General features: G+C 39.3%; 1 protein-coding gene across 1 annotated transcript in view; it reads left to right on the top strand.

Annotated features, from left to right (window-relative positions):
• ATP10A (ATPase phospholipid transporting 10A (putative)) overlaps positions 1-24,257 on the top strand; it is a 111,549-nt gene extending 87,292 nt beyond the window's left edge. The window contains exons 11-21 of the mRNA XM_030950293.1: positions 4,736-4,839; positions 5,011-5,137; positions 7,171-7,355; positions 8,718-9,039; positions 11,353-11,429; positions 14,743-14,868; positions 19,092-19,292; positions 21,458-21,538; positions 21,629-21,733; positions 22,081-22,268; positions 22,961-24,257. Coding sequence (XP_030806153.1) covers positions 4,736-4,839; positions 5,011-5,137; positions 7,171-7,355; positions 8,718-9,039; positions 11,353-11,429; positions 14,743-14,868; positions 19,092-19,292; positions 21,458-21,538; positions 21,629-21,733; positions 22,081-22,268; positions 22,961-23,666 — 2,222 coding nt within the window. The 3' untranslated portion in view covers positions 23,667-24,257. The remainder of the gene's footprint in view (positions 1-4,735; positions 4,840-5,010; positions 5,138-7,170; positions 7,356-8,717; positions 9,040-11,352; positions 11,430-14,742; positions 14,869-19,091; positions 19,293-21,457; positions 21,539-21,628; positions 21,734-22,080; positions 22,269-22,960) is intronic.
• Positions 24,258-25,915: the final 1,658 nt, after the last annotated feature.

Raw genomic sequence — 25,915 nt, 5'->3', positions numbered from 1 at the left:
TAGTTTAACGAAACACAGAAAAAATGTTGGCATTAGTTTTCTGGTTTCAGCCATATAAATCAAAGCTGAGCCAAAAAAATTAAGAACAACTTGTCCTTAACTAACAACAAAGTATTCATGAATAATTTTCTATCAAAGATCTGCTATCACAGAAGGCACATAGAACATCTATGGAAACTTCTTTCCGTCCAAACTACTAATAGAGAATTTTTAGCATTGAAAATTTCTAATACCAAGAAAATAATGATTGGAAATAAGTTTCTCAGAATGAGAACTGAACATTTAGAAAAGAAAAAATACTTTATGCCAGGTCTTAAATTTTTTGCCACCATATAACAGACTGTGTTCAAAGCTGCAGTGTCCATTCACAGTAGACTCAATGTATTAAGGAATTTTCAGGGCAATTTCAGGCCGGTCTAGGACCTGCCTAAGTGAAAAACAGTAAGCCAGTTAGAAAATTGAGAAATGGTGACATCATCAAAGGTGATATATGCTGGAGAAGAAGCAGAGTTCCTGAAGGTCACTGTGGGAATGAGCAGTGTCTGTAGCTGGGCAAATACAGATTCCACCATCATTACAGGCAAGCAACTCGAAAGTGGTTCTGAAATTATGCGGGAAGATTTTTGTTTTGGTTTGGGTTTTTTGTTTGTTTGGGGTTTCTTGTGATGGTGGTCACAAGGGTGTTTGGGTGAAGGAAGAGACAAGATCCTTGACTCCATATTTCAGAAGGCTTGATTTATTATGTTATGATATATACATCTACTATACTATACTAAAAAGAAAAAGAAAAGGAGAGTTTCCAGAAGCTGCTAACCTAAGCTAAGAAAAGTAAAGAATGATAACACACAAGCTGGCCTTGACAGACTCCGAGAGCTAGCTCTGCTGTGACTGGTCACTGAACCAAAACATCCACACCAGAACCAATCACAGATCCACCTGTTGCATTCCACAGCAGCAGACAATCTATTGTTTACATCTTGTTGCTGAAACTCTCAGCTTCAGCTGGAAAAATCCTGAAAGAGGATTTTTCATAAAAGAAATGTCTGTGACAGTTTCTTTAGCCCATATAGAACTATGAGTTCTGGTGTGCTTTGCTTTTACAAGCAATGTGAAGTGCAGCCACTAGAACACCATAAGCAGTTTCCCTTGTTTTTTCTAGTCCTCTTAAGCCCCTGCTGGCTTCAGTAATTCTGTATGTTTCAGCAGATCTGTCTGTAAAGCATTTGACATTTCTCTTGAGTATCTTTCATGCCTGGAACTGAATTTGCTGTCTCTGCCTGAAGTATCCTAGTGTCAATGGATGTAGAGGGAGCCTAAAAAGATTTATGCTGTGGCTGTTACCTGTATTGTGGGATCTGTCGTTGTTTTTATCCAGTTCACTGGTGATGGTGGAACATGTGTGTGTGGGGAGATGTAATGCTACAAGAATTCAGTCATTTATCATTTTAAGGAAATTACTAAAAAGTGAATGGACACGACAGCTAATCCCACAACTTGGTCTTTGCTCTCTTACTGCTTCAGGGACATGTGAACTGTACACTAGTCAAGCATGTGTCTTGAGACTTCTGCCCTTAGACTGAAGGACCAAGGCAGCACTATGTAATCTCCCAGTTCAAACACCACATGGCATGAAACAAAGATTCCTGTTTGGAAGGATAAGTATTTTGGAATATGATGAGAGAAACAGCCTGAAATCAGAAGCAGAAGTATTATGTCTTAGCTTCCTTGTGTCTTATAAAAAAGTATAAATTGTCATGAGCCTCAAAATTTAAAAAGATTACTAATCGACTCCATTTGCTCTACCTGTATATCTAGTTAAGACTGTGGAACCTAGTGTATTCTGATAGCAAACAGATATTTCCAAAAGCCTTGAAATGATTCCCAAGAGTGTGTTGTTTTTACTTTATCTCAACAGTCACCATGTTCATAAATAAGAAAGTTACTGTTTGAGTCAATACCCAGCTCGCACAGGAGCTGTGAACATAAATCATTGAGAAAACAATGACTGCACTGCCTTGCTGCAGCTCAAGATTATGGAAGGAAATGAAGAAGCAGAAGACCACTAGCACTCTATCATTCTTCTGGAGGGGACTTCCTTGCTGTTTTTCACTGACATGGGGCATGTGGTCACACTGCTCAGAGCAGACACTGCATCCCAGCTAAAAAAAAATCTCCACAACTGGGTTTTGTCTGCAAGAGATTCCTTCCCTCCTTGTAACTTCTAAGCACAAGATAAATCTCAGAGTAGGACTGATAAAGCATATGAACAGCTGTAAGGGGCTTTAGCTGTCATTGGTATGCTGGAAATGAGAACTTGCACCAAAAATAGTATACACATCTCTACTTGTAGAGTGTTGCTGTCTTTGTTCATTGAAGGAGGTATGAGCATTTAACATTATGATCACTGCATTAGCACCTGTGGTATTTAGACAGATCTGAAATGATTAACACCACTTAACCTTAAAGGGATAGAAACAGCTTTTGATGTGTTTAAGCATCTGTTGAAGTTTGCATCATTTGAAGTCAGCAGGCCACTGAAATAGCCACTCCCATAAGATGATTTCATGTGGGATATGCAAAAAATTTTTCTATACAATGACAATAAATTGGGAAGAATGCTTGCCTGCATTATTGTTCTAAAGTTTTAAAAAACCTCACTAATACAAGAAGCCTCAAAGAAGGTTTGCTACAGTACTTCTCCCAGAAAGGAAAATTCTTTTGTTATACAGCAAAGTCACATGTGCCAAAAAGGTTATAATGCACTAATAAAAAAGTAGCAAAATGAAACTGTGTTAGGCTGCTGGTTCCTTATATGCATATTTTCATATATAATGTAAGAAAGAGTTTTCCTATTGCAAGTAAAACTTGTAGGGATGTCCTTCTGGAATATTATATCTGTATTGTCCCTTTGAGACAATCAATGGTGATGGCATAGGTAGTATTAACAGGTAGATGGCCAGGCCCATGAGAATATTCCTACCAGTCAGTATTCACCACATGACCTTAATCAGATGGACCTGAAATGAACATATGCAGGAAATACCACAATCTTCACAGAGTCCCTTAGGAACAACTGTGTATGTATAATCCCAGCTTTGCAGACCTAGAGAGGACAGAAAAGTCTTTAAAGGTGAGAAAGTAGCTGGACAGTGAGTTAAATGTTCTGATGCATGGTTGAGATAAATGGAACAAAGACCAAACTCACAGTTCCCTTATTTCTACAAAATCAATACATGTATGAGTTTGTCCTGGGGCATCTGGAGGCCCAATTATGCACTCTGCTGCTGTATAAATATGAAAGTGCTGAATGCTATGGAACTGTATAGACAGATATAAGTATGCAGTTAACATATAGCAAGATCAAATTCAGTATGAGTGCACACTGGGTAAATGGGCACTGAAAAGTATAAACAGTAAGATACTTATGCCATCTAATTCATATACCTGTATTAAGTGCTTAGTATAATGGCACAGTGCCCACAGGCTCTCAGTATGAGAGCACATCAGCACATTCAGTGCTGTATGTAGTAGGTCCCTTGAAGTGCCCAGACTTTAGGGTGAGGAGTGGTCACCTGACTCAGGGACTGGTTACTGTGCAGGTACCAGTAACTCAAATAGTGAACTTAGGAACAGCTCCAGTTACAGAATTATATCCTGAAATGATTCTGCATTCCCCAGAAATATTCAGACTTTAGTAAAAAAAAGTGTATCACATCAGGGAGTAGGGAAGCCTGCCAAGAAGGTACCAGTCATTCTCACTTGATGGCTGCAATGTAAAAATTTCCCCCCTTGTACGTTTACTTAAGTGCTAACCTTGAAATTCATATTATTAAAGATTACTACTACAGTATCTTTTTCATGAATTTGTCTCAATCCTAGATGATAAAAAAGATGCATTATCACTTGTTTTTAATTTTTGGAGACATTATTTCATGTAACAAGATGGAACAAAATGTGCTGCCATCATATTTAGTACTCTGTGTTGATCATGGAGTGAGCACACTGCACCAGTCCCAGCTAAAGAGAGAAAAGAAACAGATGCTCAGTCCTCATTTTGAGTAGTTACACATGGCTTTAAGTGAAGCGTAAAGCTAAGTGGACGTCTTACTGATGCATCCAAGGTAGAAGCTAGCTGTGAGGTCTGCTAGTGCAAATTATGCTCTAAATAAAATCACAGTCACACCCAGAACTTCTTGTGTTGATTCAGCCTGATAGGAAGTATCAGTACAGCAGTAACAGACAAAAGGACCTTCATGCACTTAGATATTCAAAACAGAGCACTGTTTCCACTTCTTTCCAGATATTAGCCTTGGTGGAAGACTGAGTGCTATTTTTAAGTGTTGTTTTTCTGCACATGATGAGCTGTGGAGAAGCAGAAAAAACATTTGCTAGTAGCGTATTTGAAATCATACTTCTATTTCTGACAGTATTGTTTGCTGTGAAGATTATCGTGATTTCTTAAAATACTCAGGTGAAAGAAACACTTGAGTAAAAAAAGGTCTTTCTCACATACATTCACAGTGACTTTTTTGAAGAAGGAAAATGGAAAAGAGAACAAAAAGATTTTTAAAAAAACAACAACAACTTGAGTTTCCCAGGAAATATCAACACATCTTTAAAAGTATCAGTTATAAAGTGCTGGTACAGTAAGCACTGTATACAAGTTTTTATTCTCTGAGGAAATTCAGCTGCTGTTATTTTTCAACAAGTAATTTATGGTTTTATTCTTATCTAGATGACCCTCGGGGCAAACATCAAAAAAAAATCCGAAGCAAAACCCAGAATTACCTTAATCTTTATGCTGTAGATGGGCTGCGGACTCTCTGTATTGCCAAAAGAGTAAGTAAATGCAGGCTTTTACTTTGCTTTTAAGGAGAGTCTTTACAAAGATTACTGAAGGTATTAATTGTTTTATTGTTCTTGATTCATAACTTCTTTTTCATTTTATTCAGTAAAGTATGAATACCTTTGCATCGTATTGCCTGTTACCTCACATACTCTTTGTAACAGGTTCTCAGCAAGGAAGAGTATGGCTGTTGGTTAAAAACTCATTTGGAAGCAGAATCCTCTATTGAAAATCGTGAAGAACTTCTATTTCAGTCAGCTCTGCGGTTAGAGAAGAATCTGCATCTGCTAGGTAATGAAATGAGAGCTGGACATGAAATTAAAATGTGATAAAAATTCTGAAAGCTTGGATATGAAATCTGTTCTTTCCCTTAAATTGTTTCTGACAGTATAGAAATTGGCTTTTGTGGGACTTTATCATGGCTGTCATGTGCAGCACCACAAAGGAATAGGACATTATTAACATAAAAGACATATCCTGTTTTCCTTGCTCCTGCCAACATTTTATCATTAATGAAATAAGTGGAGTAATACCAGGGATGAATTTGACATGATAGCCAAAATGGGAACTGCTGCTTTAAAGAAAGGAGGACTTGGCCCAAGCTGTCTACAGAATTTCATTAGTTCAGTGCTGCTTCAGGGTGTCAGAGGCTTCCCTGACTCCAGGGGCACCAGAGACACACAAAGCAAAGCTCACAAACTGCATCTGTGAGAGGCATCAACTTTCATATACATCAGGTTCAGCGCATGCACTCAGGGCCTGTGAATTCTGTGGCAAGGGGTTGCAGTTAAAACCAGTGTATGTAAAAAAGTATTGCAAGAGCTAAATCATACTCTTTTGAGCTGAGATGTTGAAAGATGTTCACTAATTGCCAGCATGGATCTGGGAGACAGATCCACCTCACCCAACTTCTAATGCGTCTAGTACAGATCTCTAAGGCTCGACGTATAGATGAGAAGACAAGAAGGTGTAGTTCATTTGGTCTGACTTAGATATCTGCTTTAGGATTAGACCAATCATGCCCTCAAAGTGTCTGGTTCTCTTCCCTGACTTAAAGGGGGCATGAGTTGCCTAATTCAGATCAGAGTAATCAAGATCCCACCATGGGTGTACGTGTTGGCTCTGGCTGCAGTCTGAGATTAAAAAAAAAAAAAAAAAGAAAAAAAAGAAAAAAGTGAGCTCTGACCCATCATAAACGATCAGTTCAGTCATTCCCTAAAAACCTCGTACTGTGGTTTGTAGCTTGCAATGATCAGTCATCATTAGGTTGTGAGAATAAAAATTCAGTATGGAATATATTTTTCTTTATTTGGACAGCAATAGCTTTCCCAACATTTCCCTAAGGATGTGTTTCCACGTAAATGACCGGGGCTCAGACTTAAGGGGACTTCTGTTGTTAATTCTTTTTTTTTCGAGGAAGAACCATAGAAGAAATAATTAGCTGGGAAAAGTTTATTTTATTTTTCCTGTTGTTCCAGGTAGCTTGTATGTCTGTCACTTCCTCATTTGCTAGTGGCAGGGCTTGCATTTCCTCACATTGAATTCCTCACATTTCCTCTCTCTGATACTCAGTGGAACACTGATGTACCAGTGGTGACATTGAGCTTGGTCCTGAGTGGCTTTTTGCCATTTTTCATATATATGAAAATCTTGTCTCAGTCAATTGATTTATGTAAGCTTAAAACAGATACCCAGTGTCTTGTAACAGGTAAAAAGATGCATTGAAAGCATGAAAATGCACATTTTACTGTCACATCATGGTCAACAGATTTATGATTTATTCTCTGCTGTATCTCATTTGGGTACCAGCATCTTTCTGCAAGAGCCAAGAGCAGCAGCAAGGCACTAAAAGGTTTATGTTTGCAGTCTAATCTGCTGTTGCCAATCTGCAGTCCTGCTGTTAGCCCTCTTCAAAAGAAAAATTTCTAGTGACCCACTCTCTTCAATAGCTTCTCTAGCAACATTCAGCAGAAATAATATAGATTTAGAGCATAGAGACAATAAACCTTGTGAACCTCTGGAACTAGGAGTGGCATCTGGTGGCTTTTGAAATTTTGAATTCTGGATTTGTTATTTACAACCGTTTACCACAGCTACTTTCCTTTCTTCCTCCTCAATACCCCCCAAAAGCTGCCCAAATCTTGCAGCCATTGGTAGTTTAGCTGTCTCCCAGTAAAAGTGGCTGCTGGTCTGGTTGTTTTGGGTTTTGTTTTGTGGGTTTTTTTGGGTTTTTTTTTTTTTTTTTTTTTTTATCTAAGCTTAAAATTCAAGGGCAACCCTAGATGTTCATTTAATATGGAATATTTTGCTTTTTATGCGCTTAGGTGCAACTGGCATAGAGGACCGTTTGCAGGATGGTGTTCCAGAAACCATTGCGAGCTTGCGCAAAGCTGGGTTGCAGATCTGGGTTCTTACTGGAGACAAGCAAGAAACAGCTGTTAATATTGCATATGCCTGCAAGCTACTAGATCATGATGAAGAAATCATCACTTTGAATGCTGAATCACCAGTAAGCAGATCCCAATATACAAGTTGACTAATTAACTAGTTTTGCTTTATTTTCAACTTGCACAATTAAAAGTTTGATGGCTTTTTTCCTTTTCCTTTTTTTTTCTTTTTTTTTTTCTTCTTTTCCTGCTTCAGCTATAATTTTCAGGTAGGACATGTCTTTGAATACTTTTCAGTGAATCATGCTTCTAAACCATAGCCTCATGTATCATTACCTTACTGAGAACATGTAACTGTGTGCAGTGAACTCCACCATGAATGAAAATATGCCATAGCAGCATAAATCACTTTCTTCGGTATGCATTCTCAAAACATCCCTATTTCTGTGTATTGGCACTAATGGGTCTAAAAGCAGCCTGTTATTAAGTACATATGTTGAGAAAGAAAGCAATTAATAACCTGTTGAGAAATTGTGCTTTATTTTATGCCACTGAAATGTAGTATTTAGATAACTCAGTCATTCATGTTTTCTCAGGTGGCTTTTTCTCTGGAGATAGAAGCAATATTTAAATTTTGATGCTAACAGTGAGAGGCAGAAAACCACATCCACAGTAATGCCTTGCTTCCTAACAGACCTTTCCTAATCCTTCTGAATTACTGATCTTTCCTGTGCTCAACTTGTTGCAAGCAGTCACAAAGAGTTTACTGATATGGTCTAACATACAAGGAACCAGACTGATAGTGCTGTTGTCCTTTTATGGGGTGATAAAATTGGACTTCATATCAGCAGAGGAAAGGTAGGCCATCAATATTCAGCTCCAATTTCTTTCAAAAAGGAAGAAAAGATAACAGCAATTTCTTTTCTTGGGTGTATCAATTCAACTGGTAAATTAATTTTCCATGGTTTTTCTTTTTAGTCATACTTTGCTGTAAGACCAATAGCATTTCTTTTAAATGTTCTTATATTCTCAATAACATCTTCTAGTTGAGTATGGCTAGGAGAGAGATTTCAGCTTAAATAACCTTTAATTGGCCTTTAACAATGCATAACTCTTTGATCTGAGTTGTGGGCGTATACATGGTGTTCATCACCATAATGGTGTTCATCACCATACTTAACTTGGTACCAATTATATATAATTTCTCAGCACTGTTATTCTGAGAAGGAGCTAAAAGAAATTTAGCATACAAAAGTGCATGTTAAAGAAGAACGAGATTTTAAGCCTTTCTACTCTTTACTGTTGTCATACCTTCTGCAAGAGTTAAGTGTGTTCAGAACAAGTAGAAGATTAGAAATTAAAACTTTAACAGCACAGCAAATAGTACATTCCCCATATTAGTTATGCCTCAACATACAGCAAACAGAAGCCTTTGAATACGTGTTCTTTTCTCTCAAGCATTTTTATTTTGAATTTCTTTTCAGGAGACATGTGCTGTCTTACTGGAACAGTGTCTGCAATGCGTAGAGTCTAAATTTTCAACCAACACAATAGACGGAGCTACTGGAAACATGACTGTTGGGTTCACCCCTCTCTATCCACCCTCTTCCCATGTGCTTTCCAGCTTGGGCCTAGTCATTGATGGAAGGACTCTAGCTTATGCCCTGGAACCCACGCTAGAAGATAAATTTCTTGCACTGGCCAAGCGATGCCGTTCAGTCCTCTGCTGTCGCTCTACCCCACTCCAAAAGAGCATGGTAGTGAAACTAGTCAGAGACAAACTCAAAGCAATGACCTTGGCAATAGGTAAATACCTCAGTTTATACTAGTCTGCCTTGATGTATACTGTGTCTTGAAAATTTTGGGGTTTTTTTGACATGCAACAGGATCCTCCCAGCTGCCTCACAACTGAAGCAGCCTTTCAGTTTTGTCTGAAAACATGCTGAACAATTCTAATATATTTATTCTAACATACTTACTCAAAACCAGGATAAAGCTCTGGAGTAGTATTTGGGATTTCTTCCTTCAGAAGTTAGGTAATCAGGACCCAGTTATGCTAAGGGGTTTTGACATGTCTGAACACAGCTGTGAAGAACTGGGTTATCTTATGCTGTGCAAAACACCATTTTGCAATCACTCTATTACACCCAAAAAATTTGTGCTCAATACTGTTTCATCCAATCATGCCTAAACTCAAGGTTCTGTCTTTATCATCACAAGGCAGCCATACAGCACAGGCTATGACTTGGCTTTGTCATTATAGAAAGTGGATTTACAACTGGTATCATAACAACACTTACACTTCCCACCTAATCACTCAACTGGCAAAGGGGAGATTTTGGCAGTCCATCTCTCTTAAGTTTGACAGGATCTTCCATGTTTCTATGATTTTTACACAAGTCAACCAGTTCTTCTTTCCCTGTCTCAAGTTTAGGTTCATGTTTCATTAGAAGATATGATTTCAGTGTATGCTGTCATAAATACACTTGTTTTCATCTACATGTAGTGGTTAATTATATCTGGAACACATATGGGTGGGATCTGCCCATGAGAAACCCTAAGTATATATGAAAATTGCCAGACTTCTGTGACATCAACATCACCAAGTATGTGCTGATTATCTTCATGCTGAATGTATTATATCTTGCTCAAATATGCCTCCCTCCCACTGAATTTGTATCTTTGGCTAACTGACTGTGGACATAATAATTTGCATATGTTGTAAAAAACATCTGGCTCATTAACTTGAATTATCCAGAATGCTTAAAAACACTAGTGGAGACTGGGCAGCTTGTATGTTCTTTCTTTCTGAGCATCTTGACCCTATGAGTTGAGCTTAAGCTCCTGCTCTGGCTTAAAGCCTAGGTGTATGCATCCTCCCTTTTAGCCAACATGAGCTAATTTGGGTCATAGCCTGGAGAAAAGGAGACTCAGGGGTGGCCTTTTCACTCTCTACAATTTCCTGAAAGGAAGGACTGCTTCCTTGTAGTCCGGGAGCTGATCTCTTTCTCCAGACAGCAGCTGACAGAACCAGAGGACATAGTCTTAAGCAGCACCAAAGGAAATATAGGTTGGATGTTAGGAAAAAGTTTATTACAGAAAGGGTGATAAAGTTCTGGAATTGTCTGCCTGTGGAGGTGATGGCGTCACCATCCCTGGATGTGTTTAGAAAAAGATCAGATATGGCACTCAGTGCCATGGTTTAGTTGAGGGGTTAGGGCATGGGTTGGATGATCTTGAAGGTCTCTTCCAACCTTGTGATTGTGTATCACACAGTCACAAAGACATCAGCTTTGTCTGGTGAGTGGATACCACTCTTACACGTGCCAACAGCAGGGAGACTGGTGACAGGTGGTGTGCACCTCAGCCACTGAAGTTTAAAAGCAAGTAAGTGTCTTGTCATAACCTAACACATCATTTTCCATTAGTACACTGGCTGTAAATTTAAGAGGTTAAGAACTAGATACATACTTCATTCTGGTATCCTGTATACAGCACCTATCACTTGTGGGATCATGATTAGAAGAAGAGTAGGGGGTGGTGGCTCTGCAACCATTCCAATTAAATCTACCAGTCTTGCGTGTACTGAAGATCTTGAACTGGTCAACCCTACTCTCTCGACTTTTTCTTTCATTCATCTACTTTTTAACTTTTTTTAGTATTTTTACAGTGTAGACATTTTCACTGGCCTTAGGCCTTCTTGCACATTTAATTCTTAGTCATACCTGATTGCAGGCAGACTCTTAATGAGGAAGCAGAAGTATTAGGGATGCTTATTCTCATCATTCTGCTGTTTACTATTGGTGCAGTTCAGGCCTGATACCTAAATTTTAGGTATTATTAAAAAGAGATGGATTTGTTTTATTGTTACTTTCCTGTGATAAAAAGGTCTAAAAAGATCAGAATGTCTCGGAAGCTTTGCAAGCTTTGAACCTTATATTCTAAAGGTGTATCCTCTCCTACTGCACATCTTCCTTACTATAAAAAACCAACACTTAGTGAATGTCTGTCTTACTATACTCAACCAACACTCAGTAACAACTGTTTTTCCTTTGTTTTGTTGCTGCCAGCTGTTGTTGGTCTGCTAGTGACAGCAAAACTGCATTTTGTCATCTTTAGGTGATGGTGCTAATGATGTCAGCATGATCCAAGTGGCAGATGTTGGTGTGGGGATCTCTGGTCAAGAAGGCATGCAGGTAATGTTGTTCATCCAGTGGAAAGCACTCCCATGAGGGCATGAAGCAGCCACTTCCTATAGGTCAGATTGTTCAGACTGCCTCTGGATAGTCAGCACAAATAAAGGAAAAGCAGCAAGTTGTGATGAGGATTGCCAGTTTTTCTTATAAGGGCTCTCTCAGCTTGAGTTTGAGCTCACACTTGTTCTGAGATCCATGAGTGTTTACAAACACTCTGCCTTCTCAGAAAATTGAACTTACCAGATCCCTCTAAGCAATATGATTAAAGAAATAATTAGCTAAATAATTGTTTAAAGGAGAAAAAAACCTCAGCTATGCGTTATTTAGGAAATAAAGGTTCATGTTATTCCACTCTCTCCTGTATTGCTTGGGTATACTTCTTCTATGGAGTGGCTGCACAAGCCAGTACAACTGGTGTAGCTATCTGTATGGTGTGGTGGTGACCCTTAGCCCAGCCACCCACACATCTCACTCACTCAGCTTATTCAGACAGCAAAACAGTAAATAAAGTAGAAATTGTGGCCCTTTGCAGAACCACTGCTCCTTACACCTTATAGCAAGTCTTGGTTTGGCCACATTTCCAGTCACAGGGAATAGCAGGATGAGAGTGCTTGCCTTGTAGTCTTCTGGATGTGTTCCACCTGTGATTACTGCATTTAGCAATGTATGAGGCACTTCTCTCAACCCCAGAAGAGAGGATGTATATATATAGGATGTATGTATTGTCTCAGCCTCCTCTATTGCTAGTGCAGATCAGTTGCAGTGTTTGGACCAGACGTGGCAGTAAGACACAGAGAATGAGGAGGATACCTTATTTCCACAACCTGCCTTGTATTTGGGCAGGCTGATTGCAAGAGAAAAGAGAGTAGCTGAGTATATGTCAAATAGCTCTACCAGGAAAGTGGGAAGTGTTTCCATCCTGAGGACCTGAGCAGATGAGCATGCTCCTTAACTTAGTTACCAGTGGGTGGTTCTCTGACCCAAATTGCATTTTTTGCAACATTGGCTGGATGTTTTGCTCAAAAGGGAAGAGAGGCCTCCCTCACACAGTGCACAAGTTGGCTGTAGAGTTTTATTTCATGGGATTTCATGAATGCTGTGATTTATTTGGGTCAACACACAAACTTATAAAACAAAAATGTAATTGACCTATGAACTTGGGTATCAACTTCATGCATTTGCTGACTCCAGATCAGCAGAAGCTAGGACAGGTCACTGGAGAAAAGTCAGTGGATATTTTTCTTATTTATCATGCACTTTTCAATGTGTATGCATCTTCAAATCCTGCAGGCAGTCCAAGCTCCAGAGAGCTCAGAGAAGGCTGGTTTTCTGAGCTCCCCTCCAAACCTATAAATTAAAAAAATATGCTGCAAACATTTTTCTTGGGTCTTACCACCGCTTAGGAACTTATCAATAAGCTCCATCATCCATGTATTAATTCACACACTTTTTTTCCTAATGCAGACATAAACTGTTCATAGCCTTTTTTTGACTCCTTGCCCCTTTATGCCACTTCCAGTTCAGCTCATACACTTACAATAACTGGTCATCAAATCCCCTGGCTTTTGCAGTGTATCCAGGTCTGAAAGCTGTTTTCTCATTAACTCATTAAACTACCTGGTTTTATTTCTAAATGAAAGTTCAGCAAAGTGGAAAATGTTTATAGATCCCTTCCCTTACTGCAAGTCCTAAGGAGCCACACAGACCTCTTTATTATGAACAACTGTCAGAATTGCACACATGCAGGTACTCAGAAGGTGTTGAGCATTTAGATGCCTAAGACAGCAATACTGTCTGATTTATTTTCTTTCCACATTCTGTGAAAGCATGTGGAGCTGGAAGAAAAAAAAATAAATGTGAAAATCAAGTGGGTATTTTGAGCCTAAGTAAACATGCAAATGTAATTGGATAACGTATCTTTCTCTCTATGTTCCTCACCATAATAAAAATGGAGTAAAAAAAGAAAAAAATCATGACATTTCTCACAGCCTGCTGAGAAGTACTATGAAGCTAACAGGTTTGTTTTGACATTGGAATAGGCTGAGATGGGGTGGAGGACAAGGAAGCAGACATAGCATAGCTGGTTTCTCCTCAAACTGCAAGATAGCTGTGTGTCTGCAAGACAAATCAGACTTCAGTGCAGGGAGATTATAACAAGTGTGTCTCAGTACCTGAGAAATCCTAGGATGTGTCAACATATTAAAAAGTGTCTCAGTCCTCATATATATCTACTGCTTAAATTGCAATGCATTTTTGCACCTTCTCTTGCATACTGTTTTAGAGTTTATTTTATTAGCTTCTACAAGCACCTACTTGGGAAAACTGAGCCCTGTTGATGTTTTACCAAGAAGGAGAATTAGGAAAACTTAAAAGGAAATATGTCTCTCATTTAAAAATACAGCCAAAATATACCCAGCAGAGTGTAAGGAAGATACTGCTCCTTTGGAGGTTTTCACCTTTCCTTCTCTTTTTGCTGAACTGAATTGTGAGAAGAAAGGTGATACCAAAGCAGAAAATGAAATATAAAATAATACTAAATTAAATCTTAGTGTGATCTCAGGGATGAGGAAAATCACGAAACACCCATGATAACACAAGTAGGTCTCATCTAGATATACAGTACCCTGAAATTTAGTCAGAATTAGAGAGAAACTGTGATTCATTTTGTCAATGTCATCTGACAGTCTGCACAGTCCCAGAGGACTCTCATCTAGTGTGATTTTTTTCTCATACATAGTTACAGAAAATGTGTGATTTTAAAAATCCCTCAAAATACTGATGTCTCAGGACAACCAAGTAAACTGTATAAACCAGGTCTGCAAATTAAATTAAAACTAATATTTTTATTGTTTTTTCTTTTAAAGTCAAATCATTATGATACAACCACTTAATTGTGCTGTTCTTATCTTATTCTCTGGAAATTCATTTTGCCCTGTAAGTACACTGTAGTTTTTACAGAGAAAGATACCACCAAGGTCTTCACACATGAACCCTGGGCCTTCATGCTCGTGCAACTGCAATTGCCAGCCATTCTCCCACCTCCTGCTTTTTGTTGTTGCTTGTCACCGATTTGCAGTGTAGGCTGTAATCTCCTCTGGGTGAGGACTGGGTTGCCTTGCATGTCCTGCCACATTTGCTTACGGGTATTTCAGATCCATGCAGCAATAGCTGCACTTCATAAGCACTGTCATGAATTTCATTCTTCATGAGTCCAACTTCCACTGCCTGCAGGAGTCAAGAAGATGACTAGATTCATTGTTAGTGTTGAAGGTGGTGCTTTGCAATAATGATTCCAACCTTTGTTTCATTAAAGGCGGTGATGGCGAGCGACTTTGCAATCCCGAGGTTCAGGCATTTGGAGAAGCTTTTGCTTGTTCATGGCCACTGGTGTTATTCCCGACTCGCCAACATGGTGCTGTATTTCTTCTACAAAAATGCAGTAAGTGTTTGACTTGGCAGCTTTATGGCACCACATGTTTCCAGGGTTTATTTTGTGCTAAGTGAGCATTAGGTCAGCCTTCAAATGGTTTATAAATAAGCTGCAAAGAAATTTGCAGAGCTGAAAGACAGCTGGCTGCCATTTGCAGAAATACGGGACCCACTCCATAACAGCTACAGTGTGCTGCTGAATGTGCAAATTAGGTAACACAAATAACAAGCACTGCTGAAGAAAAGTTTCTTTACAGAGCAGTTTTGCAGAATTTAGCTGGCTGGATATTGGAGTCTTCAATGCCAAAGTCATCCAGCATTGGTCCCAAGTCGCAGTTGAGTGTGTTTTCTCTTCCTGACAGTATCTCATCATTGTTTATGAATCACTGTACATATTTCCTAGTGCCTTGAGATAATTTGGGTCCTCTCTGTGTCTCAGATGCAGAGACTGGGAAGGTTTTTTTCCTTGATTTATCTTATTTCCAACTAATCAAAAGAGTTCATTAGAAAGGAAGCACATGGTGGTAAAGAACAGACGACGGGTCTGTGTTTCCTCTCTGGTGTATGAAACAGGACTCAATCCAGTACTGGGCATCGAGCCAGAAGCAGCTCAACTCCTTGGCCTCAACAAAGGCCCTTTGCATTGATCTTGGAGTACAAAGATGATTGATTGAAAACAGCCTAACAAGGAAACCAAGAATACCACCAGCTGGGTGGGAGTCACTGGCAGGCACATATATTTGCTCACTTGCAACAGCTACAAATCACTTTGGGAGCAAGGCATATGAAGAAGCAAGAAAAAGAAGAGGGATAGAGCTCTCATATCTCTGTTTGCTTCAAAGGGCAATGTATGAATTGTGTGCAGGAGACTGGATTTTGTCCTCAGTATCAGAAGAAAAGTGGCTTTCAGTTTTGTAAAAGTTGCTTTCCAATTTTAATCTAATCCTCAATTTTTATTAGAAGAAAACCATTATTTGCTCAAAATTTTGAGCATCACCAGAATACCTAAGGGTGCTAAAGGATTAATAAAGTGTCTTTTTGTTAAAACAAGCATGTTAAAATTAATTCTGTGGTCAGAGCAGGGACTGCATGCAAGAGCCCTTTCAGACACAGAAGAATGAAGGGACTTAGTAATCTGAGCTGCTGCTTGAGTCAGAAATAGCAAGCAGATTTAAGTAATGCTGCACTGAGTGGAGAGCCACCTGTTGAAGTACAGCAGTGAAACGTGGTGGTGTTAAGATGCATCAGTTTTAAGGCTTAATCCTGACTGATGCTGAACATCTGCACTCCCACCCCCAGTGCTGTATGTTTCCAAGGTACCCATTGACATTATCAAATCTGAACTTCCAAGAGCTGTATGCATAGCCATCTTATATTAAAATTTAAAAAAAATAAACCCAGAAGTAATGCACATAAGACACTCCAGCAATCAGCAGCCAGAGATGCTGCTTATACATCAATGCTTTTGTTCAGCTTGGGTAAAATCTTTCATTTTCTGTGGTACAACTGCCCTTGATTACAAGTATTATTTCTCATGCCATTTTAATAAGACATCTTCAGAAGCTACTGCCTCAAGGCTAGAAAATAACTGAAGAGATCTCTTTGTGTTGGCTGTGTTTTGGCAGCCTTCAAAGCTTCCTGAGAAATACTTGTTGCTTCTGACTCTAAACTGTAGTTGGATATCCAGCATATAGACATGAATATGTCTGACACAGTGCCTGCCCTTAAGGAAAGATTGTCAAAAATGGAAAGATAGGAGCACCTGAACCTTCAGCAAGGAGACTATTCTGGATGATTCTCCACAGAGAGTCAAGATAGCTACACTGCAGATGTTCTGCAAGTTTTCTGTTTGCTCAAGTGGTTTCTTTTCCCCATTTTTTCATACTATGGAATTTTCCATTCTCCACTAGAACCTAGCTAATTTAAAATTCAAAAGCCATTTCAAAACTTAGATGACTTATCCAAGAAAATGTTTAGCTTCATGGAGATGATAAAAATACAAGTAAAATATAAACTAAAACATAGCATGACTGGCAATAGCTGAGCTTGATGAAAAGGGATTTCATTTAAACAAAAATTTACCTGCACATCTTCCTGTTTATACATCGTCTCTGCAAGGCAGCACTGAAAATTTTTTAACATACACTTCCTTCACTGAGAAATTCTCTCTGGGATCACATTCATAAAACAGTCTCATATGGCAGGGGAGGAAGGGAAACATTTTACTTAAAATCTTTATATAAATTTGTTTTGTCTTTTTCAGAGAAGTAATACACAGAGGCAAGAGAGAACATTTGAAATAAAATAAAAAACTGGTTTAATACAAAATAAATTTCAGGAGAAAAAAAATCTGATTTAAGCCTCATTTATTTGTAAAGCTTTCTTCAAAAGCACTATTAAGACCCATAGCAGAACTGATAGGAAGATTTTCAGCTGACTGTATTTTCATCAAACTACCTGTTTTTGCCAGAGCCAAATTTTTTCCAAGACAAGTTAGCAAGGCTCTAGAGAGAAAATGGACCATGTCCAGGATTAGCTGCATTTTGTTTTAAAACAACAAGAAAAAAGTACATAAATTCACATATTTATTGTGATTTCTTTTTGAGAAATTACTCAGGAAAATTTTTTTTTGGTTTTGGTGTGGAGAAGAAATAATTTTCAAAATATGTTCAGTTTTGGAATGAAACTGCCATGTCCCAGACAACTGTACTGAAGAGGGTTAAGCTTTGGTAACTCAGTCTTGTTTGGGCCATAGGAAGATATTTTTCTTGAAATACATTTACAGAAACGTTTCCAGAGGTTGTGCTTACAAAAATACTACAATTTAACTTTCCCTAGGGTAATTATAGAATGGGCTTACTAACAGTGAAGTGTATTTGCTGCTCATATACAAGCCACTTCAATGTAGTATGTAAACTTTCCCTGAGCATTTACCTACTTTATGTATAGATCTGTGTGTGTGTGTGTATATATATATATACACACACAGTATATGCAGTACACATATGTACATTTGTGTACTGCAGGACTTTCCTCTTATTCTGTGGCAATTCCCCTTTACAAGACAGGTTTACTCTCCTTAAAGCAGCTTTCACTGACTAAGCACACCATAGCCTTTTTTTCTTCCTACATTTAATTTTCAGCCACATTTAGGCACACAGATAGAACAGATCTGTATTTTCCTCTGTGTATCTAAAATTCATGAAGGATTAACATTCTCCATCTGACTGAAAGCTTTTTGAGAATAGAATACAAAAAGAAGAGAAAGTCAAAGGAGAGGTCATGTCATTTCCCATCTTCATTGTTAAAAGGAGGAAAACCCTCAACAGTTTCCAAAAGTTTTCTGGTTTTAATCACTTTACAAAGAATAATAAAAATTTTAGTTTTAGGAGAACCAAGCCTGGGAATTTTTCCTTCTCTAGGAAGCTGGCTATCTTTTTCTAGGCCTCAAATCCTTCATCAGCATCTGAAATCAGCACCTTTATTGAAACCTCTGGATTCTCCATGCTGAAGACATTGTAGAAAAAATGAGTTGTGTGGTTTGTTTCTTTTTGGGTGATTCCAACCCAAGTAGATGAACAACCCCTCTGCATCTGTGTATGCAGCTGATTTCTTCCTCAAGCTGAAGAAGAAGGGAGGTTGAGGAATCTTTACAGCACTGTAATTTGCTGAGTGTCAAAGCACAAAGATTGAATAGTTAAGACAACTTTTCTAGACCTTACAGTTTCACGTTCCTTACTGCTACTGGTCTCATGTTGATCTTGAGAAAAAGTTCTGCATTTATCTGTTGTAGACCGCAGAAGTCTCCCAAAACATCTGCAGCCAGCAGAGGATATTATTGTGGCAGTTCTTGTTCTTACAGTAGCTGTGTAAGTGCTGTGACATCAGTACTCATTTACCTAGTGGTCGGTGGTGGTTGGGAGAGCTTTTTACAGTTAGTTAAATTGCACCTCAGTGTTTCACTTGAACTGAAAGTTAATTTTGTGTGATGCCCAAGATCTAAGGTTGCAGCAGCACAAAGACTTGCAGGTGTGCCAGATGTTTGCAGCTTAGTCAAGTGGTTCATGCATCAGGAAGTGAGTTGAAGAGCAGGTATCCTCACAAGGATTGCTCACGTGTTCAGCATTCATAGATGAGTCCTTGCAGAGCTGGAAGCATAATGGTTTCAGAACACAGTGGGATGATGTTCCTCCTTATCTTGTTGTATTTACAGCATTGCTTGCTCTGTTTCAGATGTTTGTGGCCCTTCTCTTCTGGTACCAGTTCTACTGCGGGTTCTCTGGCTCATCAATGATTGATCAGTGGTATCTGATCTTCTTTAATTTATTCTTCTCTTCTCTTCCACAACTGGTTACTGGTGTGCTGGATAAGGATGTGCCAGCTGAAGTGTTAATTGCTGTACCTCAGCTTTATAAAAGTGGACAGAATATGGAGGTAAAGACTTCTCGATTGCTGCAATTTCTTTACTGAACGTCTTTTGTTTCGACTGAAAACCAACCCTGCTCCCAAGAGTAGATGAGTAGTAAATACAATCTGAGAAGTCAGTGTTATTACTCTGTGATACTTCTTATCTGAGTCAAAATGCCAAAAGTACACCTAAACAAAAGACACACTAACAAAAAAAAGCCTCAACCAGCCCTATTTTAATATGTGTCAGGAGAGAAGGCTGGATGATTTAATTCAACCTAAACTGAACACCTCTTTCATGGTCCAGGCTCAGAAATAACAAAAAAAAAATAAAACAGATTGCACTTTGTAGCTAGTGCAGGCTTTTACAGAATAACCTCACGGTATTTACTCAAAACTTCAGTTCCCAGCCCTTTACAAAAAGAAGAGAAAGATGGCCTTGGTAGTAAGCACTTAAACTTAGTCTCTGAGGGAGGTTGTCACAGACGACAGATTCAGCTGAAATATCTGTTGAAAACACCTTGTCCCCATCTGCTTGAATTGCACAATGAAAACAAAAGGAATTGCAGGAGGAGTTTGAGCCAAACCTTTCCTGGTAATTACAAGTACAGTGTACCATGGGAAAATCTTGCTGTTTGGCAAAACTATCTATATGGGGACCTTGTTTTGAAGGCAAAAGCCTTCTTAAAAATGTCTTACAAAGCTGTCCTCTTAGAGGACACAGTAAGTGGTTTTTGCCTCCAAGTGTATACCTGTATTTGGTACCCCACACATGTAGTGGCATTGCTAGATACTGTCCTGGAAAGATGAAAGGAGAATTTGAGTATAACATCTTAGTCCATTAGTCCAAACTGTGTCCTTTTCATCTGTTGTTTTCCATTTTCTACATTTCTTCTGTTTCAGTGCATCACACTTGAAAGATCTGTACTATTAATACCTTCCTCTCTTGCACATTTTTAGGATGATAGGAATCTTGTAATGCCTTAAGGCTTGTTGGGGGTTATGTCTGCCGGTCTTCAGCTGGCAAACTGAGAAGTCTCCCAGGTTCACAGAACAGTTATTTCTCATAGAGAAGCCCAGAAATCATTCTAAGGTTTCTTGTTTGTTTGTTTTTTGCGTTTTTTTAAATCTATTGATCATATTCCCTTTATAGTTACCTAAAAGGGTTTTTAAAAACTTTAAAATCTTGTTTGAGGTGGGATCTCTTTCAAAAAGGGCCTATAGTATTATAGAATAGTTTAGGTGGCTCTGGAGGCCCTCTGGTCCAGACCCCTGGATCTGGGATGAGATTCAAACCGGGATGAGGTTTCTCAGGTCTTTTACTAGTCCAGTTTTGAATGTCTCCAGCACTGGAGATTCCACAATCCCTCTGAGCAGCCTGATGCAGTAATTAACCATGTTAGTTCAGGAGGCCAAGTAACACCATAATTCTTTCTAAGCATCTTTCCATTCCCATTTTCAGTCTGCAATGATATTTTCCACAAAAGGAAGAAGAGCTGATCAACCCAGTTGTTGGTGTAGAATATATACCAAAATTATATAACCATTTTTCCATTTATAAACTATTTTTCCTTATATCTAGGTCCCTTATATGACCATCCATATCCCTGCAATTGTATATTTCTGTAAACCAAAACGTTAGTTTAATAATGGTTTGTAGCAAGCAATTTTATGCACATACTTAGAGATGTGGATATATATATATATGTTTTATATAAATATTTGTAGCATAAATTGCTGCATGAATTGCCACTAAAGACCTTTGTTGTGAATGTTCTCTAAGTACATGTGCATTTTCTGTTTTGTCGTCTGCCAATAAATACCCTGTGTTTGTGCTTGTGCTTATGCTTATGTGATGTAGAACCCATTTATTCATGTTCATTAGTGATCTGACTGTATGCATAAAATAGGGCACCTTCATAAATGTTTCCTGGCCTGAGCATCAGATTAAAATTACATCCTCTACCAGGGGAAAAAAAAAAAGCAAAATACTTTCATCCCAGAACAGAGTGACTTGCAGGCAGACTGTTCATGCTTCATCCCCCAGGGTAACTAAATGATTGGCAAAGTTATGAAGCTATTTTCCCAAGCCCTTAAAACTGCCCTTGAAATATCCCCCTCAAAATACCTATCCTGTCAGAGAGGATCTTCATTATGATCTGATCTTCTTAATGTTTTTTTTAACGACACAGGAGTACCAACCACACATGTTTTGGATGAACATGATTGATGCTATGTATCAAAGCCTGGTTTGCTTCTTCATCCCCTATTTTGTAAGTGTTTGGTTTAAGCCATTCTATTTCAAGCATTTGGAGGAGAACTGGCAACGCAGCTTGGGCTGAATTCTGTCTTCTTTCTTACAGACTTATTATGATTCAGAGGTGGATATCTTCTCCTGGGGAACTCCCATCACCACAATAGCTCTTTTCACCATCATCCTGCATTTGGCTGTTGAAACCAAAACTTGGGTAAGGTACCCACAGCCTGCATAGATGTATGCCAGCCACTGGCATAGACATAATTCTTCTCTTAGTGCCACCTTTCAAAAACATAAGATGGTTGCTCCTTTCCCTCAGCACATTCTGTTTTTAGCAGGCATTTTAAAAAAGCATGGAAAGGGTTTTAAAATATGATCTGCAAACAGCTTTGTAGTGTTGTATTTATAAGAATTTCTAAATATACAAGGCTCTAAACTCTTTGCTGTGCATGGATTTGACTCCAGAAATTGAGAAGTTTTAATTTAAGTCACAGCAAACTTCTCAAAATATAAAGAATCATATACTTATGTTGTTGATTTTTTTGGTTTTTGTTCTAGACTTTTCTCCACTGGTCATCTTGCATCTTCAGTATAATTTTATTTTTCTTTGTGGCTCTGGTTTACAATGCTTCTTGCCCAGTCTGCCATCCTCCATCCAATCCCTACTGGACCATGCAAAGGTTGATGGGAGACCCTATGTTCTATTTCACTTGCATTATATCACCAGTTGTTGCATTGCTGCCCAGGTATTGTATCTTCTCTCATGTCTTTTTTTGTATGTAAAGGCACTCCATGCATATGATTGGGAGAGCAAGAACATTTTCCACCCCCCATCTTTTGTTTTGCCTAACAGCCAATTGAATTTCTTTCAGCAGCTGATTATTTGAAGTCAGGTTGTGTAACCTGTTCTGTGCTCCTGACCACAGGAACAGACCACAGCTCCTGGCCAGGGACCACAGGAACGGGATAATTGTAGACTGTTGGTCAAACCTCCTGGCCATGCAGAGGTTTGCTACCCAGTGAGGTTTTCTGTGATGCTTCTGGATTCAGTCCATCCTCACATAAAATGCACAGTACCCAAATTCTGTTAGTATGTTGTGAACATACTTGCTTATTTGTAGATCTAGGAAACTTGCTTTGCAACTTATCCCCATTGCCTTTCCTCATCAGGAAAGATGAAAGACTGTGTGTAATCACAAGGTGGACCACTGGCTAAAGATACAGATTTATTACACTGCCTAATTAAGTTATTAATCAAAATATTAGCCCAGCATCCAGAGCTGTCCATCTGCAAGCTTTCTTGTGTGGAGCATAGGAACAGCACATAGAACTGTCTTATTTTTCTTTGTTGTACTTTTGTCTTGGATGTTTTCCCTTAATAATGTATTGGGTATTTCCTTCTTTCATTTCTTCTCACATGCCCATTCTCATCTTGCAGATTCCTGTACAGAACCCTTCAGGGAACACTATTCCCAACCCAGCTTCAGCTTGGACGCCAGCTGAGTAAACTGTCCCCAGAGACTCGTGCCCAGCTTCTCACCAAGTTGAATGTAAAGGAGACAATGTGCCAGACACGACTCTTTGCAGACAGCTTCTCCCCGAGCCTTGGCTCAAATGCTAGTGATTGTTACAAGGCTGATAACCAAAGCACTCCTCTGCCAACCTCTCCTCAAACAAGGGAGTCACTTCTCCGAGAGGACGCAAAGGCAGACCACAAAACAGATCAGACTGCAGCTGCCTCTCCCCAGGGTGCTGTGTTGTATGAGGAAAACAAGCTCCCCTCAACAGCAAGTGCTCTGGAAAGGTCCATGGGGTTTCACGAAGTTCAATGTGGCCCTTCAGAGGTGGAGTCTTTGCCTGTGGGAACAACATTCCCATGGAGCTCAGCAGTCGACCAAGCAGACTTCAGTTTGTTGAAGTGGATCACATCAACTCCGCTGTTCAGTCACATTGGGACTGTTTTACAGGTGTCATCAAGCAGTTTACAAAATGAAGCACAGGACAGTATGTGTGTGCTTGGCTCTTCTTTGCATGTGGACTTCAAAGGCTTAAAAGAAGAGGGCTCAAATAACTTGCAGGACAAAATGAAAGGAACCCCAACTGATCATTGTAAAAATGACAATTCTGAGACCACCTTTTTATGATGTGGGCCATAAATATATTTATATATTTTCTATTTGCACACATTTATAGTGAGATTACTCTATTTGTTTCCAAAGGTGAAACAGAAAATCAAAGGTACAGAATGATTATTTAAGAATGTTAAAATTAAGTTTATTAAGAGCTTTAAATATAAAAAGAAACACTTGAAAGTTCCATTTATATTGTTTTATTTTTTCATCTCATTTTGTAAAGAAATGCCTTTTCTTTATTTTTCAGATGCTTCTCTTTTATTCTGACACATACTGTAAAAGCAAAGGATCTATCTTCCATATTTGAAAGGATTAGATTCAGCAACAATTATTGATATCATTATAGGCCATTCAGTAATCAAGGAGGAAAAACCATGATAATAAAGAGTCACTGTATTCCATCCGTCATCTGCTTGCCAGTGTATTTTGTCACTGAGGCAAAGCTATGGAATTATTATACACCTCTCTGTAAATGTTAACAATATCTCACCACCACATTAATAATACTGGTATTTTATAAATGACACCATGTTCTGATATTGCAGCCATAGCATTTGATGTGTCATGATAAAACAATAAATAAATGACCATCCATATTGCAAAGTGACTTCCCAGTCTGGCATTAATTGTAACTCAGCCCTTCCCTTGGAGTAGCTGGTGTTTGGCTGGGCATGGCCTTACATCAGGCTGCACAGAAAGCTTGCTGCTTGTTTGTAGGGAAGGATTTGGTGGCAGAGAACTGGTGCCTCATGTCTGCTGTAGAGTTTGAGCTGGGAAGCCTGTGATCTTGGGTGCTGGAGCACTACCACAGCCACTGCTACTGAAGAGGTCTGTTTTGCTTGCTGGTGGGGGGAAGGACTGGCAGAGTGGAATTTTGTGAGACACCTTTGCTGTAGTTTCAGTCGGCTTAAATGGAGTCCTTGTGGGTGGTGTAGCCGAATGACCAGCTATGAGGGTACGTGCTAAGCAGAGCTATTTGAGCCTGGTGCAAAGCAGGCTATGGCCAGTCCCAAAAGCAGGAAGCTGCACTGCTTTCTGAGGTTATCTCTGAGCCCACCTCACGTGGTTGTAAACCCCAGGCTGCCAGGGGTACATGGGTTTGCAGCTGCCCTCTGCCAGCCTGATGGATCCCAGGGGCTTTAGCCTGGAATGCTGCTTGGTTCTTTCACACCTGGTCACCATGACCACATGTGAACTATCTGCTGCACTTCTTTTCCTCATTGCAGGCTTCCATGGCCTTTTTATTGCTTGCCATCAGTTTTTCTAAGGCCACAACTTATTCGTGCCATGCTCTGTGCCTGGCAACCTGCCTGCCACGTGGATTGCCTCAGCGTGGTAAGACTCAGTACCTACCATCTGTCACTTGCTAATTCACTCAGGATCTTTTTTTTTTTCAAAGATTTATATACACTGGCCTCTTTCCCAAAGGCTGAATTGATAATATGATACTGTAAAGTGCCAATGAAAGGAAGAGATGAAAGCAATGTAAATAAGAGCAGTCAGCCTGTAAATATGTTACCCTCATGAAACATGACACATCCACATGTAACTAAACTGCATTTTGGGATTAGAATTGACTAGGGACAGGGGAAAAGCACTAAGGGACTCACTATTGCAGCCTCCTGTGAACAGCTTTTAGCATGATTGATTTGAAAAAAATGAAGCTAAACTTCTTCCTTTTACCCTTGAGATAAAGAGGAACATTTATCTCAAGGTTTATATGTATGGGTTTAGTGGAGGAAAGCACACCTATTGACTCATTTATTTCTGGCTGAAAAGGTGCTGGGACTCCTCTGCTACAGAAATTGTGACAGAAATGGGGCAGTTCAAGTGGCCACTCAGTTTCCACAAGGCAGGTGGGCATCTGCCCTATCAGTGCCAACAGGAGCCGGGAGTGTGGGTCTTGGCACACCCCTCTGAAGCAGGGCAGGTGCTGTGCTGTCACAGCACTCTCCCCTCACTGGTGGGGAGCCTGCAGGACTCGGCTCAGCTGCAGAAACCTCCTTTGCAAAGGTCTCTAGCTGAGGGAGACAGCCCCTGTTCAGGTATCTCTGCTTGCTCTACCAGCCTGCTCAGTCTGGATAGTAACTGTTGGGATGCCTTTGCAGGTAATCTTTTTACAAGGTTAGCTGGCTGTATTTAACATGTCCTGTGCAGAGATTGCCATTGTAAATAACTCATCTGTGTGGAGATGCAGTGTCTTTTAATGTCACAGGAGAAGTCAAATGACACTTTGAAATGTGTAAATGTTGCCATCTGGT

Source organism: Camarhynchus parvulus, chromosome 1 (assembly GCF_901933205.1).
Source record: "Camarhynchus parvulus chromosome 1, STF_HiC, whole genome shotgun sequence".
Lineage (NCBI taxonomy): Eukaryota > Metazoa > Chordata > Aves > Passeriformes > Thraupidae > Camarhynchus > Camarhynchus parvulus.
Note: the sequence above shows the minus strand (reverse complement) of the source record. Positions and strands in the feature narration are given on the sequence as shown.